The 17,771-nt window shown below is 47.1% G+C and overlaps 6 protein-coding genes across 6 annotated transcripts; 1 reads left to right on the top strand and 5 right to left on the bottom strand.

Annotated features, from left to right (window-relative positions):
* Positions 1-1,139: 1,139 nt before the first annotated feature.
* Positions 1,140-4,370, bottom strand: I303_104271 (uncharacterized protein; the record flags this gene model as incomplete). Its single annotated transcript, XM_018408048.2, has 8 exons — positions 1,140-1,963; positions 2,019-2,332; positions 2,391-2,523; positions 2,580-2,691; positions 3,020-3,073; positions 3,463-3,597; positions 3,690-3,820; positions 3,881-4,370. The coding sequence occupies 8 exons, from the start codon at positions 4,368-4,370 to the stop codon at positions 1,140-1,142; spliced, it is 2,193 nt and encodes a 730-aa protein (XP_018263259.2).
* A 3,562-nt stretch (positions 4,371-7,932) lies between these two features.
* Positions 7,933-10,252, bottom strand: I303_104270 (uncharacterized protein; the record flags this gene model as incomplete). The annotated part of the gene is made up of 10 exons (XM_018408049.1): positions 7,933-8,039; positions 8,122-8,155; positions 8,232-8,611; positions 8,676-8,790; positions 8,861-9,103; positions 9,168-9,222; positions 9,311-9,447; positions 9,517-9,764; positions 9,858-10,010; positions 10,132-10,252. 10 exons carry the CDS (start codon positions 10,250-10,252, stop codon positions 7,933-7,935), a joined length of 1,593 nt encoding a protein of 530 aa, XP_018263260.1.
* A 340-nt stretch (positions 10,253-10,592) lies between these two features.
* I303_104269 (protein disulfide-isomerase domain) lies at positions 10,593-12,561 on the bottom strand (the record flags this gene model as incomplete). Its single annotated transcript, XM_018408050.1, has 11 exons — positions 10,593-10,836; positions 10,902-11,170; positions 11,232-11,456; positions 11,554-11,692; positions 11,786-11,864; positions 11,945-12,026; positions 12,106-12,146; positions 12,200-12,222; positions 12,286-12,294; positions 12,358-12,392; positions 12,472-12,561. The coding sequence occupies 11 exons, from the start codon at positions 12,559-12,561 to the stop codon at positions 10,593-10,595; spliced, it is 1,236 nt and encodes a 411-aa protein (XP_018263261.1).
* Positions 12,562-13,348: 787 nt separating this feature from the next.
* On the bottom strand, positions 13,349-15,342 carry I303_104268 (uncharacterized protein; the record flags this gene model as incomplete). The annotated part of the gene is made up of 9 exons (XM_018408051.1): positions 13,349-13,354; positions 13,427-13,465; positions 13,524-13,662; positions 13,739-13,764; positions 13,837-13,910; positions 13,977-14,217; positions 14,300-14,515; positions 14,586-14,803; positions 14,901-15,342. 9 exons carry the CDS (start codon positions 15,340-15,342, stop codon positions 13,349-13,351), a joined length of 1,401 nt encoding a protein of 466 aa, XP_018263262.1.
* A 424-nt stretch (positions 15,343-15,766) lies between these two features.
* On the bottom strand, positions 15,767-16,475 carry I303_104267 (uncharacterized protein; the record flags this gene model as incomplete). The annotated part of the gene is made up of 3 exons (XM_018408052.1): positions 15,767-15,945; positions 16,089-16,164; positions 16,257-16,475. 3 exons carry the CDS (start codon positions 16,473-16,475, stop codon positions 15,767-15,769), a joined length of 474 nt encoding a protein of 157 aa, XP_018263263.1.
* Positions 16,476-16,844: 369 nt separating this feature from the next.
* I303_104266 (uncharacterized protein) lies at positions 16,845-17,629 on the top strand (the record flags this gene model as incomplete). The annotated part of the gene is made up of 3 exons (XM_018408053.1): positions 16,845-17,222; positions 17,335-17,476; positions 17,541-17,629. The coding sequence occupies 3 exons, from the start codon at positions 16,845-16,847 to the stop codon at positions 17,627-17,629; spliced, it is 609 nt and encodes a 202-aa protein (XP_018263264.1).
* Between the last annotated feature and the right edge of the window lie 142 nt (positions 17,630-17,771).

The following is a 17,771-nucleotide window of genomic DNA, read 5'->3' as shown; positions in this document are numbered from 1 at the left end:
CTCAATCCTTCTAGCTTCTAAATAAGTACACACATAAGAGGGATCTTCGGCATTTCGTTTTTTTTTTTACCTTCTCATCAGTCAAAAGGACGAGAGATACACTGTTGCTGAAGAACTGCTAGATTGACGATGATCGATCAACATTCGTCATTGCGGATACATTTATCGATGAACCGACTGATGGTCGGAAGGATTTGAGAAAGAATGATTGATGGATAAGAAGGACGAAGGACCATCTAAAACGGCAAAATTCGCGACAACGTGTACTGTACAATAAGAATACTCGAGTATTGTGTTCTGGTGATTTGGCTGGTTCTTCAATACAGAACATCTTGCTTTACCGAAATATCCTGTATACAGTATTCCGCTCGCCATCGTGCAGAATCGACCGACACAGTGCTGTTAAGAAAATTTGCCATCCTGAACGTGCAGTAAGACACAATACTATATGGAAGGTTCGCCACTCTCGCCACCGTTATGTAAAACGCTGTTAATGGGATTACCCTCCTTCCATGTATTTTCCATACGGAGCATCCTATACACAGTAACGGACAGTCCGTCCGATCATCAAAGTGTCTGATTACATTGTCGACAGGTTTTCAGTACTAAAAAAAATGCCCGTGCTTATGCTCTCAATAGGCAACACCGAAACTGGTTATAGTACTCCGCGAAGTTACTGTAGATTCTCCATGATTCTCTCATGCGTTTCCAATCTCATTTTTAAACTCCCACGCAAACCTCTTACATCAGGTCCGCGATGCCAGTTGTGCCACTGGAAGAATCAGCACGATGTATGCAATACATATTCGGTCGATATCATGTGTGATAGCTATATATACTTTTAACAAGTGTTAAAACATAAATTACGTACTGTGCGAGTGATGCGAAGAAAAAAGATCAGAAAAGAAAAAAAGGGAGAAGTTGAACATGGTCTAAAAGTTCAGTAATATATGTAGATGGGGGAAGTGGAAAGATACTGTGATGTTACTATGCTTGGAAGATCTGAGGGACGATGATGTAGTGTATGTGTATAACGGGAATCAGGATGTGACAGAGATAAGCGAGGCAGAATGAGGAATGTCTAAATAGCGAGGAAGGAAAAGAGGTTTCATACAATTACATGATACTGGAAGATTCAATCAGAATTGCATCGGTGACCCGGCAGTCTGGGGCGATTGAGTGGGTTGATTTAAGCCAAGAGGACTCGGCGCAGTCTTCTTCCCCCTTCGACCCAGTAACGTAGCGTTGTTCATATCCAATTCAAATCCATTCGAAGCCGTAGCTTTACCTCCTCGTGCTCTGTCTCGTTGGCCGGCTCTTCCATCGTACAGGACAGCCTCAGCTTCCCGTCGGTTGGCTCCACCACGACCAGCGTAATGTTGAGTCGCTTGCTCTTTGACGCCAGCCGCCGCATTAGCAGCATCTCGTCCACGATGTTGTTGGATCTGTCGAGCAACAGCTTCACCGTGCTTTCGTCGTGCTTCTTCCAATTGGACAGCCTCATCCTCATCCTCATCCTCTTCGTTGAGTCCCTGCAGGAAGCCCCTAGTACCTGCTCCACCAGGCCCATTGTATGCTCTTCGCCGGGCGCCTTCCTCTTCCATACGATGTACAGCATATGTGACGTCGAAGGCCTCCTTCAATGCACCGACACCAGGAGATCGACCTTCCCGGTTACCGGCACGCACAGACGCGAGTAATGGAGAGTCGAGCGGCATGTTGCTTGATGGCGGAGCAAGGTTTCTGGGTGTTGGGGGAGGTGGTTGAGCCGAAGGAGCATCCTTGATCCACGGGTGAGCGAGGAATTCATCGATAGTATAACGTTGAGCCGGGTCGACGCATAACAAATGGGTGATCAAGTCCTTCGCCGATGTCGAGATGTCGTCCCACCATGGACTCAGGAAGGTGTAGTAACCTCGAGCGACTTTCTCCGTAAGCACGTTGATGCTTTCATCGTAGAACGCTATTCAACCGTGTCAGCGCAACCTACCTCCGATGGGCCGATAAGCTGAACGTACGAGGGAAACCACATAGTAGGGTATATAACACACATCCCAAAGCCCACATATCAACACTCTTACTGTATCTTTCATCTTTCACGATTTCTGGAGCGGTGTATCCGACAGTTCCACAAGGAGTCATTGTTTGCTCGTCCCAGACAATCTTTGATAACCCGAAATCGGCGATCTTCACTCGGCCGATACCACCGCCACCAATTCCCGGTCGGTATTCACCTTCATCTTCCTTCTCTTCGTCGTATGGTCTATGTATAGGTGTTCGAGATGGGATGATCGGGATCCGGTCGAAAAGTAAGTTCTCCGGTTTGATATCACTGAAATTGCATGCCAGTCAGCGGACAAAGAATACGAGTGGTGACTGGTCTAGCTTACCGATGCACAACACCTCGCTCCTCATGAAGATACCTTATACCCTCAGCGACCTGCAGGATGACATGTCGCGACAAGGCTTCTGAGAAGTATGTAAGTTTGACGATCTGGTGGAACAGTTCACCACCTTCCATGACTGTGAGAACTATATTAGCGAATATTCTGACACTGGTTCAGGCCGGGCGCACTCACGCTCTAGAACAAGGAAGTAATGTTCTTCACTTTCGAAGAATGCGAGTAGCTTGACTATCCCGGAATGATCAACACCTCGCATGATCTGAACCTCCTTGAGAATGTTGGCTCGCTGTGAGACGATGTTGTCAGTGTAAGTCAAATATGTTACAAATCATGACATCAAGGGAGATCTAAACTTTGAGCAGAGCAATGTGCCAACACTGTTGACGTGCAAAGGCGGGAGGGGGTTGGTTTAAAGTGAGGTAAAAACACTCTCGACGCTCGAGGGCCAGCGACCGCAAGTTGATAAAAGTCAAAGTAAGAAGCTTTCGTTACATTGGGGTCGCCATCAATGAACTCGCGCTCATTGAGAGGGGATAGAAGACTTGACGAGAGTCAATCGGGAATAAAAACGGGTGGAAAGACACAGGGGTGGAGGAGAAGAAGAAATTACCAACCTCTGTGACCCTGGGCCTCTTCTTGAAGTTGGCATTCAGGTGCTTGTTTCCATGCTACATCCACAGTTGTACCTGTCAGTCGACATCCCTAATCTTCCCACATCGTACAATTGTCGTGTTTGCGTAGAATTGATGCGATGAACATAGCGTGCCATGACGACGACGACGACACCATGCGTACAGGTGACAATCCACGCGTTCGTCGCGAGATCGTCGATGGAGGTCGCAGTTATAGATGAAACACGAGGAAGAGTGCAGATAAAAATAGATGAAGGGCAAAAAGCACTCTCGCACCTTGATCCCAGCCTGGCCAGGGCGTGGGAGGCATTCGAGGCTAAAGAAGAAGACTACATATTGTAAAAAGGGAAAAAAGGCGACCTCTGAATCGGTCGCCACGGTTCTGTGTGTTTGATGTGCAAGAGGGGGAAGGGAGAAAATCTCACCTGTGAGTGATTCAACTCATATTTCCTGACTACCTTGACTGCTACTTTACGTCCAGTCTTCTTCTCGACGGCCTTGTACACGTTTGAAAAGGCTCCATCACCCATCTTCTCAATCAAGGTATATGCCTCCAAGCCCTACAGAAATGACGTCAGTCTCGGATAATTTACTGCTAATTACGAAATCATAGCCCTTGGTCAAATCTCCATGCGCATAACGCTCAACTCACTTCGTAGACTGGCATCTTTTCGCTTTGAGCCCGCTCGTCAGCGACGATCCGCTCAGCCTCTTCTCGGTAATTCGGCGACACCATTGGCGCTTTACCTCCCGAGGCCGATGTCTGAGCTTGTGGAGCTTGGCCTAAGGAACGACACGCTGCTCATTTGATGATTCCCAAAAAGAGATTTGAGTCCTACTCACCATTGCCAGCAGTCAAGCCTTGTCCAGGCATATCGTTATTGTAGTACGCCTGCTGTTGCGTGCTTTGCTGCTGTTGAGCTTTACTCGATCGATGACCGCCAGATTGACTTGTTTTACTGCTGTCTGGTTGTCCAGCGTTCTGGGAAGATTGGGCGTGTTTGCCGTGTCGTAAGATCTCTATTGAATCATGATGATCCAGAAAGCGGAATGGCAGTCCCCGATGAGCCGATATACGGAATTTGGAGGATGGTTTTCGTTTGTGCATGGGTCGACGATAGTGACAAGAAGAGTTTGGTGTCGGTATAGGGATCGGCATCGATGGTTGCGTACAATCGTGTACAGGTCGAGTGATGGGGAGGGTCGGAGATGTCAGCTTGTCCCCTCTATCTGGCGGATTGGTAAACACAGGAGAGAGAAGCTTGGACGGCGAAGGGAGAAAGCAGGGTGTCGAAGATGACGAAGTAGCAATGGTTGGGGAGCAATAGGGCATCGCGCAATGTGAGACAAGCAGAGATTACAAGAGGGAAAAACTTGACGACGCATCCTGACAGCACATGTAAAGAGATATGATTATGCAGAATGATAGATTTGAGGAATATCCCAAGATGGGATATATGAGCAAGAGTAATGAGTGAAAATGGTGAAGTTCAACGCTAAAAGCAACTAAAAGTGTGGAAATGATCCGAGCTCATGGCACGGACCACCAAATGTCGTCATACCCATCACCAGCGCACGGGGCATACGGTGATGTCCATCACTCGAAAAGATGGCGCCGAAATAATCAAGGTTAAGTACACAACAGCAGACATAAGAGCGTAGAAGACAAGGGTGGCAAATCCCCCTTTTCCACTTCCCCACCTTGCCGCACAAGTGAAAAACCATAACAGAAACAACGCCACCAAAGATGGATAGGGAGAGTGGGAGAAACAAGGAACAAAGAGCTTCATCAATAGTATTATCACTCACGTTTAAAGCTGGATAACATCCCGTCTTCGTCGTTCAAATCTGATCTTTCTAATCTGCTCAGCGCGTCTTGGTAATCTTGTTCTAATTGATTCACTGTTCGCTTATTCGTATTGACGTTGACCAACCTTTCATACGACTTGAGGTGGATCTCAGAAGCTGATCGATGTTGTCTCCTTGGTCGATTGGGGTCGCTACTGCCTGAAGAATAAGGCGATCCGTTGGTATCACTATTCCTCGATGAGGGATTGTCGGTCCTTGAGGCAAGAGACTTGAGTTGATTAGGTAAGGTGACTATACTTGTGTCAGACAGCGGTACAAGTACTGATGGTGACGGTAATGTTGACGGGTCTGAAAGGGTGTCGCTATCGGTGTACGGTGTTGATGTCTTTCTATCTATATTAGCGTCTATAACGGAAGAAGCGTTGTCGCGAGTATGATTTGGGATAATCGTGTTGTGAATCTGTTGGTTATGATTAATTGATGAGGAAGTCAGATTGCCGGATTATTGAGGAGTCAGGTTACGATGATGATGAGAGGATGATGCTGAATAATTCAATAATGACGAAGAGAGCAATGATGATTTTGTCGAAATGCAAGCGGAGGATGCGTTTACCGGTGCCGTTGATGCGTATGTAAGGGCGATCGTTGCGGTACGAACGGAGAAGTGTAAAACGTAATTATCCAAACGATGACGATGACGATGATGATGATGTTTATGGTTTTAGAAAACTTGGAATCAGCATGTGATCATCTATCGGGGCCAGAGATAGACAATTGCACGCGTCGAGCAAGATTACTAAGTGTAATTGTACTTATATACGTTCGGAGTGCTTGAAATCGAAAGAACAAGTGTTTATAGATACAGTATATCTTTATGTTTGTTTAAGGTGTGGTTATGAGCACAGAAGGAATAGGATGGAGTGATGACGATGACGATTGGGATGAAATTGATGACGATGGCACAACAAAGGAGGATCTGAACTTTTCCACTGAGTTGTAATTGAAATAAGGTGACCCATGAACGCAAATAGATAATAATCCGAGCCCAAGCGCACCACAGGACCCAATTGACGTCACTCCCTCTTACTCGTAACTCGTAAAATCCCAAAAGAAAGGAGGGAAAAAGGATACTCACCAAGAGAAAAACTCCGCAAATTACTAAGCTAAATCGATACCAGAAAACAGACTCCCTTAGCTGGCTCCAATGAGGTCGTTGGTTCCCTTAGTATCAGCTGTCTGGATTCAAGGATATGTTATGATACGATATAACAGCGGGAAGAAAGCGGCAATAGTCGATTGACGATGAGGGACCAGGCAGGTGTGATGATGATGATGTTGGTGATGTGATGTGATGATGGTGATGTCGGGTCGGTTACAGTCAGTCTCACAGTTATGATGATGCTGAGTGACTGAGCGAGCGTTACTACTCCAAGCCTCTTACTACTGTAGGTGGTATCCTCTACCAGTGAGTGACGGGGGCAAAGTGGGATATGTATGACCTTTGATGGTGACGAACGCGATGACGCTATTAAGGGTAAACCCAATTGTTAGAGCCCTTAATTCCCTATTTTCAAAAGATCAAAAAAACAAGTGTGGCTCAAAACTTAATTGAAGATATCCCACCGTACAACCTTACATTTATTTATGTCGTTCATCTAAGAGCAAGCCAGGTGTCGTAAAAAAGGTAACTTTTTACGAGAGATGTGTGTATCAAATACGTCGGAGGCTGACTACGTTCCTTCTTCTACACCCTGTCCACAGTCAACAAGCCTGGACAAGCGTCCATAGACATCTAGAATACTACAAGTCGTTACCAGTCATGACGAGCTATCGTGTCGCATCGTATCGTGTCGTACCGTATAACCGGTATCGAAGGTGTAACGCTGTCCAATGCATGCAATGATGATGACGCGCGCTGAGTGTGTCAATAGCCACACCGGCCTTTTTGAGCCGCTTCTCCTGGTCGAGCAGACGTTATTTCACATACAACTCTTTGCCGCTCCAAAGATACGAGCGGGGCGACCAAGTTATTGTCATCCCCCCTCTTAGAAGCTGAGAAGTGACCGGTCGATCCTATCCGAGAGGAACGAGTCTACGCAAAACCCAAAAAGAAAGAACGTAACCCCGAAACAGAGCTGAAAACACGGACTGACGTCATTAACTCAGCGTTCAAAAGTAACAAACGACCTGTTAAACTCCATGACCCATTCAGTACTCAAGCGTTTGAGTGGCACAAATCCTTGGACGGAGGTATGACAGTCATTCGCAAGCTTTCAACTTATATAGCTATGTCCGCCGACCTACCCGGTGGGTGAAGCGCAAGGGGAGTTGATTTCCACTCTACTGATAGCTCACCTACACAGAACAATCGAAGCTGTTTCAAGCCTTAAAGCCTGCACACTTCACGATGACTCTAGATCTCGCAGAATGCCTAATAAGCGTTGTTTCGCCTCTCTCTTGCAAATGCAAAGTACTGAGCGATATGCAGGACGTAAGGTCGAGCCGTGTACCGGTCATTCTGCTGCCTCGGCATCGCTTCGCGTCGTGTCAGATCTGGTCAAATTGCTTGATAGCTTCGGACATCGCAATCGTACAAAATAGCATTGCAAATGAAGCGGCTCTGACACATAGCTGACACGCCGGTTTACCGAACGCCAACTTGTCGGGAAGGTATTCCTTAAATGCAGAGCGAAAAGCTGATACCGTCGTGCGTTTCTACTGTGCTCACGCTGCTCAGTATACAGCTATTGCGCTTGCGAAAGATAGTTTGACCTTACCGAAAAGTGCTATTCCAGAAGAAGGGAGGTATCGAGCTAGATTAGCTGGTCAGTCGCTGGCTCAGTTCAGCAGGACGGAAATTGGGTCTCGCGAACCGCGCTGTCTGGAAGAAAGTCGCAGGAATGACTCCTGCTCGACGAATTGAAGGTTTTAACTATCACAAATTTAGCGGCATTTGAGATCCCGCATTGTTAAGAACGTATGCACGATAATGCATTTTGATCATGATACTCCTGTATCTCTCACTTCTTCCCCTACTTCTACTTACTTGTACCTCTACCTCTACATCTGTTTCTGCTACTCCGCACTTATAGGTCCCCCATGTCATCCATGTCGTCGGGGTCATTCTCGTTCTCCTGAATAAGCTGAGCAATCTCTCTGTCCCTTTCTCGTGCATCGGCGGCCGTATCAAGTTCTGCGAACCAATCATTATATCGTCAGCTTCACTTTGTTACAAGTGGACGAGGACTGGTCTAGTGTATCAAAATCGGACATACCTTTTCGATGAGCATTGAAGGGATATCGCATAGCCTAGATAAATCACGCAAGAACGTCAACATCAATCGTATCACAATATTACAAACTAGCAAAACGCAAGCCGACTCACTCTGACGCTCTCATTGTACACTTGAGTACAGTATCTCACCCTCCTATTGAATTGCTTAGAAGGTTCGTCCGTCTCGTAAATATTATTGATTGTGTTCGAGACCATGTAGCCCTTCTCATGATCGATGGTCGCGTCGATAACACCATCCTTGATAGCTTTAGCGACGATGTATTCTGTGTCTTCCTCCGAGTCCAGATTAAGTTTTATACAGATATCCGCCAGGGATATCCTGGAATATGCCAAAGTTATAGTTCGCAAGGCTGTCTTAATCACGAAATGTCGTAATCGTAATATAAGGAAATGTGTCGAGTCTTCCAAGAACACCTTTTCGTGGAGTTGGAACGCCTTTTGGAAACCCGTAACATCTCCTATTCTCACAGCTGCAAGAAAGTGACGATTATCAGCTTCTACTTGGTTTCGAGCAGTAGAAGCATTCCAGCTCACCTTGAACAATTTGGAAATACGGCAATAAAGCTTGTTTGAGTACTGGTTTTCGGAACAACGCTCTTTCCGGGATGACACCGGTGAGAAGAACGACGATAATATAATATTTGTGGATCTATTAGAGATGTCACATTAGCTGAACTACGCTCGATGATATTACGCCAGTCAAATATACGAGTACTTACCAATTGTACGTATCCTGGAGCGACTTCATCGTTTGGTGCTCGTCTGATAGCACTCTCCAAGTAATTCTTCGCTTGGGTATAATTCAATTGGATCGCCCGCAATCTGCCCGCGTAGAACAACCATCTAACAGTTTGCGCCTGATTTGCAGCGCCTTGGTAAATCGTTCGTGCGATGAGCTTGTCCGCTTGATCGTATTGCTGGAATGCCAAGTAAGATCGGAGCAGGAGGTTGATCACTGTGACCTATTGACGATGCATATCGACGTCAGTCCCATTTCTGTTGAAGCTTTGGATCTATCGAACTTACTTCAAGCGTTTCGTCCTTTCTCAAAGATGCAGTCTGTCTGATAGCAGAGAACGCGCTATTTCGCCATACGATCCAAATCAGCTTCATCCCCTACTCTTGAACTGCATGGCGCCTGATTCGAGAAGATCCGCGATTCCACTTACGGCAAAAGCTCTGACAGACGACCTTGAAGCTCGTACGCTCTAGCAAGGTAAAACCAAATTTTGGCGGCGATCTGATCCATAGTCCTTCGATTGAGCGAACTCATCAATTCGGTAGTCTCCATCGCGAAATCTCCGGCCTATTCCAAAAGACGGGGAATCAGCCAAGTACAGGGTGAAGGCATGGGAAGCCCAAAACGAAGACTCACCTCCGCGATCTTCCCGGCATCTAAGTTTTGCAGAATCAGAAGCAATCTCAGATACATTATTCCCTCAGGTATGAGGTCACCCCCCGCATCGGTGGGAGGAGAGTTCTTCTTCTGGGTAGTAGAGGCTCCATTGGCGGTTTCAGTCGAGGTGGATGTCGGATCAACTTCCATCTCTTCCGAATCTGAAGAAGGGCCAGAAGGGAGATCAGAAAATATGGGGTTGGCGATTAACGATTGACCGGTTTTAGCTATACGACAATGTCATCAACACAAATCAGCCGAATCCTTCATGACAAGGCTTTGTCAGACACCGATGTTGTGGCGAAGACGAGTATACTTACATCCTTTTGGAAATGCTTGATCCAGCACATTCTTCAGTACTGCTTTGTTGAGCTTCTTCCTCAGAGTAGTCAATGTGCGGAGTACACGAATGGTGAATCTAGGTTCTATAGTCGATACCGCTTTGCCGATCAAGGTTATATTGTTGAGGATCTCTGAGGATGCAAATCGAGATGTGAGCATAACCTTAGATAGATATAGCAGGCGAGCCAAGCTGAAGGTGCAGAAGGATGATGCAAGTCAAGATGATGGCAGGAGGAGAGGGCGATGACTTACCATCTTCAGTGCTCAAAACAGGAACTTCCACAACTGGTTTTTCCAGTTGAGCGGTCTCCTCATCGCCCTTCTTCTCCTCTTTCGGGGGTTCAGCGAGCTTCGCAGTGGGGTTCTTGGCCATCTTGAAGAGTTCGACGGAGCTGCTATTCGAATTTGGGTATGGTTGTATAATCGATGTGAGCTGCAAGAAGTAAGTTGACCAACAAAGTCGACGCGCAATCTCGATGTACTGACGTCGGAAATCCACGTGGTCAATGTGGCATTCCGCACCAATCTGCACCGATATCGATGGATGCAGTCGCGCTCATTCTGAATGTGAAGTGCTAGCCTGGCCTGCACGGGATCTCAGGCTGCATAGATGCTCAATGAATGCATTCATGTGATTGTGCTTTATGCTATCTACTTCACTAGCTTCGCGAAACAGTGTTCTGAAAATTCGATCTTATCTCTCATCTATCCGCTTAAAGCTCCTCCTTGATCTTCCTAGCTTTATCCTCCACAGCATCGGCAAATTGATCTACCCCATCTCTTGCTTGTTGAGGGACTTGCTTGGCAGCATCGATGACTTGCTCATACAAGTCCCCAGCGGCATCAGCAGCTTCAGCGACCTTCTGCTCAGCGAATGAGGAAAGAATGTTAGCTTTGATCTTAAGCTCGTCAAGCTTGGTCGGTGCCAAAGAGGGCGAGGCGAGTAATCCAGCGATTCTACGATTAGGCACAAATCAGTCAAAGAACTATGAACTTCCTGTTGCAGGGTGAAGATGACTGACCTTGCTTGTTCCTTGGTCAACCATCCTTCTCCCTTCTCGATGACTCTCTCCATGGCTTTGACGTAGTATTGAGCAGAAGTGTTGGTCTTAGCATCGCTTCCGGTCAAGGTAGCGAGGTATTCTCTTGCTTTGCCCAGTACGTCTGGTCGTTCAGGAAGAGAAGCAGTGAAGAAGTTTGAGGCGAGGGTATCGAGAGTGATGACTTTGCCGGCAGTCTCGGAGAGTAGACCTGTGATTGATCGGTGGGTACCGCAGTGTTCGTTCAGGAACTGATTGTAAGGACTGATTTAGCCAAAATCGATGTCCTGGTTTAGTAGCATTCCAACTCACGTCGATGAATTGTTGTTCAGATCTTCCAGTCTGATAAGCGATAGGCTCCTTAGCTCCTTTAGGGAAGAATTTGATGGTAGGGAACGATCGAACGTCGTATTTGGCAGCGATTGGCTTGTTGGGTGCAGCGTCCGCGTCCATCTGAGCGACAACACAGTCACTCTCGGAAGAGAAGGCTTTGGCGACTTTCTCGTACGATGGCTTCATGTTCTTGCAGTGACCGCACTACGAAGTGAGTCATATCAGCACTCCATTGTTACAAGTAAAGCTTCGAAGCGGATGGGGGAAAGCGTAGAATAGGCTTGATGACGGTCGGACTTACCCATGGAGCAGTGAAGGCTACCAAAACGTTCTTGTCATCGTTCAAGGCTATGTCATCGAAGTTACTAGCATCGAGCTGAACGGCCATGGGCGGAGGAGGAGGCTTGATCTTCGATTTGACGCCTGACTTTTCGGCGACGCTACAGAAAGCCAAGACAAGTCCGTGTCAGATCATGTATCATGTCATGCGAAGACAAGCGAATCCGTTAACGCTGGGACTGGACGTGACTTACAATCCAGCCAAAGCTTCAAGATCTCGCCCAGAGCTGTAGTCTACAGGATCCAGCGATCCCTTAGGGAACCACTTGATAGCTGTTCACACTCAGGCGGGTCAGTGGGTAATTCCGGAGTCATTCAGATGGACATCTAGGTAGGTCATGACCAACACTCACTAGGGAATCCAGTCACACCGTATTTCGATCCCAAATCACGTCCTACACCATCCGCATCCGTTTTGGCAATGACCACTCTGTCCTACAAAACACGGAACGATCAATTACTAAGCTTTGCCTGTTCATCCAGAAGAGAAGGGCGAGATCGTTGGAATACGTACAGTCGGGAAAGCATCGGCGAGTTGTTCATATACAGGAGCAACTAGAGCAACCAGTCAGCGCCTCTGTACACGGTGTACTAGTGGTTTATCTCACGATTCTTGCAATGGCCGCACCATCTTCATCGAAATTTCAATATCAGATTTATGCCCCGCTTACTAAGCTGAATCATCGATACTTACGGTGCGTAGCTACAAAAGAGGAATCAGCGTGATGCGCGCGCAAGATATGCGGTTGCGGCCATGATTACTTACAATTCCACTAGAGCAGGTCTGTCACCGCCTACGAACTGTTTTCAAGCGCAAAATCAGCCAACGTTGCGAAAAGATCGCCGACGTGAAAAGAAACCCTAGGGGAAGGCGACGCACCTGTTCGAAATTCTTGGTGTCGAGATCTACGACATTACTAGCGCTGACGAACGCAGCGAAGGCGACCAGAGAGAATGTTAAGAACTTCATCTTGATCTTGAGCTTATGCTTTATAATTCAGGCAAAGATATTTTACAGCTCAGAATACAGAGTACAGAGTACAGTGACATGACATACACCTTTAGCATTCCAAAGGCATAGGAGCTGTCCACCGAATACTCACTCGGTTAATACGCTCCACGTCACGATCAAGTAGATCAACACGTGGCGAAAATGACGATGACGCGTATCAGATGGACAGCATAGGGATTTGGGTATACACCCGATATGTTCTGGGCCTATGGGTGTCTCGATGGACTTGTCAGGCAGGAGTACAGACTTTTCTCAGACGGCATAGAGACGCGAATACAGACTTTTTCTGTATTCTCCTATGGCTATCTCTGTCTCAAACGGTCAGGACATGCAAGTGCCGGTACATGCAAATGTCTTATACCGTATATCGCGCGTATGCAGTGGTTGATCAGATGTTCAGATAACTAATGATGCAATTGCGATCAAGATGGGGATGAATGCATTTCTCACTATTGACGATTTCGACTATAATGTTGGATATTCTGGCCGTCACCCAAATGCTTCTTCCCCTACTGCCCGTCCCAAGGCTCGCAAGACGTATATATATCCCCGTCTGACACTGATGATGTATCCATGAAATACTGACAGATCCACTCATTCCCATACGCATCCTCAGATCTAGTGCTTCTCTTCCTCTTGTAGATGCCCAGAGCTCCCTTCTCGCATTGTGTCCAGTCTCGCAACCCACCTTGTCTCCATGCTTCGTGTTCGATCTTCCGTCACTCTCTGCTTTCTGACTGGGTACTTAGTACTACTCGACAGTGAGAAAAATCAGCATGGTAGGTCATGTCGTTCGTACGTCGCAGGAATACAAATCACTCACAACGTAGGGAATAATCTTGTAGGGTACTTTCTCACAGTACTACAAGCGGCCAAATGGATCAGCAAGAGTGTGCTCTCAAACTGCAGATAACACGTACCCTATCCCAATCTTTCCCGTATTTATGCCTACATGCCTCGTCGTCCCTCATTTGCCTGTGAACAAGTAGGATCACGAAGTAGATGATGTAATAGTACGTGAGAGGGGTTGAGAAGCCGGTGGGGAGACACCATCCGAGACTGCGCATACAGCATATCTATAGTCAGCAAATCCTCCGACAGCGGGAAAAAGCTGCGTCTGTGCATTTGAACTCACGCCATGAGCCAATCACCAAAGTAATTCTAAGATGCGTTATCAACCATGTTAGCTGATCTGCTACGAACAAAGAAGAAAGGAGAAGGGCAATCGCTCACAGGGTGTCTCGATCTGCCCCACCAACCCGAAGTCAAAAGCTTAGTCCCTCTTTCAGTGGTCATGTATTCCAATTCTACGCGAATGGCCAGGTCGGGTCAGCGTAATCTGTATCTTGATCACCACGTAGATTTCTACTTACTCTTAGGATTTTTTCCTGCTCTAAAGTTACCCTTTTCGTTATTAGCCTGTCTGAATACGTAATTTCCTGCTAATTCGATGGCGACCACGACTGTAGTCCATACGGGACCCATATGGACAGGCTTGAAAGCTAAAAATCTAGCTTGTAGGCCGTACGTGAATGGTACCCAGGTGAGATCGCCCATAGAAAGCATATAACCGAAGCCATCCGTTGTGATGTCCATCTGATTCAGAATTGTGTGCTGAAGAGACACGAATCGAAGTGGTTAGATGCAAGTCAGATGTCGAAATGCTCGAAAAGCGAAACAACGCAGGCCGACGTACCTCTTGAATAAGACAGTCGATGGTGTACCAACCTTCGAAAAGGATGACGACCCACATAGAGTCCGTGATGGTCCCTAATCTAAGGTATTGCTCGCATGCGCAAGAGATGTTAAGCAACAACCAGAGAATCATTCCTGGTCGCACTTCGTTGAAGGTCTTAATATCGAAAGACGGGAAAAGGGGTGGGTGCGGATTCAGAGGTCTGCCCATGAAGAACTGATGGTACATTGTAAGCAATCTTCACGAAATTGTTGGTGAAGAGAAGAGTTGATACAAGATGACTCACATCGTAGAAGAAGTTACCTGAATTTCCACCTAAAGCTAAGAGTTCTCCGTTGAAGTAGCTGTATCCGTAGACCCACAAGGCTTGGAAAGTAGCCATCACCAGACTCGAGGAGACCAGTGGGACCCAGTGATCGTATAGCCAGGTGAATAGCTCGATACCTCCCGGGTTGAGGAGGACACCGAGGGATAGCCCGAGAGTCAGGAGAAGAGTATATAGACCTGTGTCCATACACCTCCATTAGCGCACCATTCAAAGTAGTGACAAAGTGCTAGACGCGATGAATCTTCAGCGCGAGAGGAAAAGTGACAGACATACCGTTCATCTTGTATGTCTTCCTGGTACCATCCCTCAACAAATTACCTTGGATCTTATCTCCAGGTAAAAACTTCCAACAGGCTATGCAATAAGCATACCATCCCGAATAGACTGCGAACGATTTCCATTCCCATAGGTATCCTGCTTCTGAGGGGAAATTGCCTACTAAGCTCCAAGCGTATTTCCAGCCTGACACGGTGGTCGGTGTACATCCAACAGCATCGTTACATGTGTAGAAAAAGATGTAGGTGAACAGCGGTGCGAGGATGGAGATACATCCTGTACCGATCGGACCGAGGAATTCGACTGGCTTCGATCTGGGGTTCAGCTCATCGTATGTCAAAGGAACGGGATGAGCGGGGAGGGTAAGATGGGTAGTTGCTGTGATCACTGTTGTGGTTGTGCCTTCTTCCTGGGCTGGGGTCGGCTGGATGTCCGACATGGTGGAAGAAGTATGTGCCGCTGAGTTGAAAGTACTATTGTATGATTGTATGATTGTCAAGAGATGAAGATGAAGTCAGCAGAACAAGAAACAGGATTTGATGTTTTGTGATCCTGGTTGAAGTTTGTCATTTGACCTCCGAGATTGACGCGTTTGTCATCGGATCATCGAACGATTCATGGCCCGTCCCTGATCCTATAGTATCGAATAATGGTACGATGATACGCTGTACACAATCTCATTGCATCGCTGAAGGGGGAACACCTTCTACATGTAGATTGCTATGCATGATGTCGGTCTGATACGACAAGAATGGATATGTAATGTGCATGGTATCGCTGTTGACTGATTTACACTGAGTACTGCTACATCCCCCTTTCCCCCGTTCTGCTACCACTTGTGCGATTGCGAGGCCCATAGCAAATCATCGCGGGGCTAGATCCTTCTCAGCTTCTATCACTTCGCTTAACCAGCTACCCAGTTTCTTCTCCATGATCAACAATAATTTGCTTGCATAAGGATCGAGGTTGGGACCGCTCTGTGATGTCAAAGACGCAGGAAGGGAGAGGGACAGATGTATTTGGTTGTTTGGGAATTTGCGTGCTATGATTGATTAGATGGTTGTGGGGATCAGCACACAGCGACTTCGTTGCACCTTTTCTCGGTAGCGATGTCTGACATGAAACGGATGCGTGGACGACCGACTTTCTTGCGGATGGTGTGAAGAAAGCGGGACACCGACCTACCTAATCGTTGTGACATCGGTAAAGCATAATCACTCGCACTCGCCCTATACACCGGTGTAGCAGTGACAGAAATATTCTATAGCAATACAACTGACGCATCAGCTGAGGACCCAACACCATTTTCTGACTAATGAAGTATCGTTGCGAAACAAGAAGAGGGGCGCTTACCCCTCTAGAAGGCATAGCCACAGCCCAATCACCGGCTATCTTCCTTTCGCCAACGATGACATTATCTGTCCCGCTTATCGGATCAGAGGGTGATCCTGTGCCTATCCAGATCATGAGAGTATCCACCAGGCGCGTTAGGTGGAAGACGAAAGATGGGGAATTGGGGAGCGGGGAAGGAAGGGTTTGATGATATGTTCTTATGGTCGGGTCGAGGGACATTTCGATTGTCTCTTTGCAAGTGTTGAAGTCTTGGAAGATACTATCGATATTAGCTAATCGCTTTCAGGTCTGTATGTCCTGCTTGCTTGTGTTATTGCTGAGTTGAGTGAGTGAAATGAGCTGTATATCATACAGTGCACATGGAAGAGTAACGACAACAAAGCGGACGGACCTCCACTTTGCATCTTCGCACCAACACACGTCACAGCACCGTTCATTCATTCGCATCATCCCGTCTTCGTGCTTGATCTCTTCGTCGCATAGTAAATCAGCAGGAGGGCACACTGTCATATCAGACCTCAACGCCTTCAGCCCTGCTCTACCCATCCAACCAGCTGCAGTAAATTCTTCCGTTCATTTGTGAACAGAATGGCAGAACTCACCCCACCTTCTTCCCACAATTCCACTCCCGTCCGCGCATCAAACGACGAACTACCTCCTTCCCCTACAGCCGGACTCGGAGCGGGTAGCGCAAGGTCCCATCCACTGATGAAATCACATTCTATGGATCTGGATGAAGATCTTGCAGGTATTTCATCACCCGACGACGAAGACGAGATCGAGGAGGACGGTATGGTCAGTAGAGCTCAAGGGGAGGACGATGATGAGAATGAGGGCTTATCCGGTGGAGATGAGGGTATGCTTTCTGATGAAGAACAACCACAAGCTCGAGAAGTGAATGTAGGGGACAACAAAGGCAAGGGCAAGGGCGTTGATGTGTCGACAGGAGGAAAAGGCAAAGGTCGAGTAAGTATCATTTTACATTGAACGCAGCTCGAAGCTTTAGCCTCTCAGCAAGGTTCCGCGAGCTGATGTGATATCGTTCTGCTTGTTTCGTTTATTTATGTGATTGTCGCAGGCTCGAAGCAAGCGCGCAAGAAACAAACAACAACAAGCGAAATCAGCTTCCGGAGCGCTGCTTACCAACAAAGCGAATGCGGGTGCAGGGAGGAAAGATGGGAATTTGTGGGAGAGCGATATTGTCGATAGATGGAACATCGGTAAGTCACTTCAGCCCTACATCCGGGTCGATCGATCAAAGCTGAGCTTGCATTTTAATGATAGAGATCGGTGATGTTTGTGCGGAGAGCGTGAACTCCCTTCCAACTTCTCGCCCCGCAACAGCTTCGACATCGACCGCTGTTCCAGCCTAATGCTCGAATTTATCATCGCAGGAGAGGACGAGACTGAGAAACGAAATACGAGAAGAGCGAGAAGGTGAACCTCCAGATTCGCGGGGCTTCACTCTAAGCCAAACATTTGTACATTATTGTATATTATATTCATCGTCATTAT

The sequence above is a fragment of the Kwoniella dejecticola genome, chromosome 5 (genome assembly GCF_000512565.2).
Source record: "Kwoniella dejecticola CBS 10117 chromosome 5, complete sequence".
Taxonomy (NCBI): Eukaryota; Fungi; Basidiomycota; class Tremellomycetes; order Tremellales; family Cryptococcaceae; genus Kwoniella; species Kwoniella dejecticola.
This window is presented reverse-complemented; position numbering and strand designations above follow the sequence as displayed.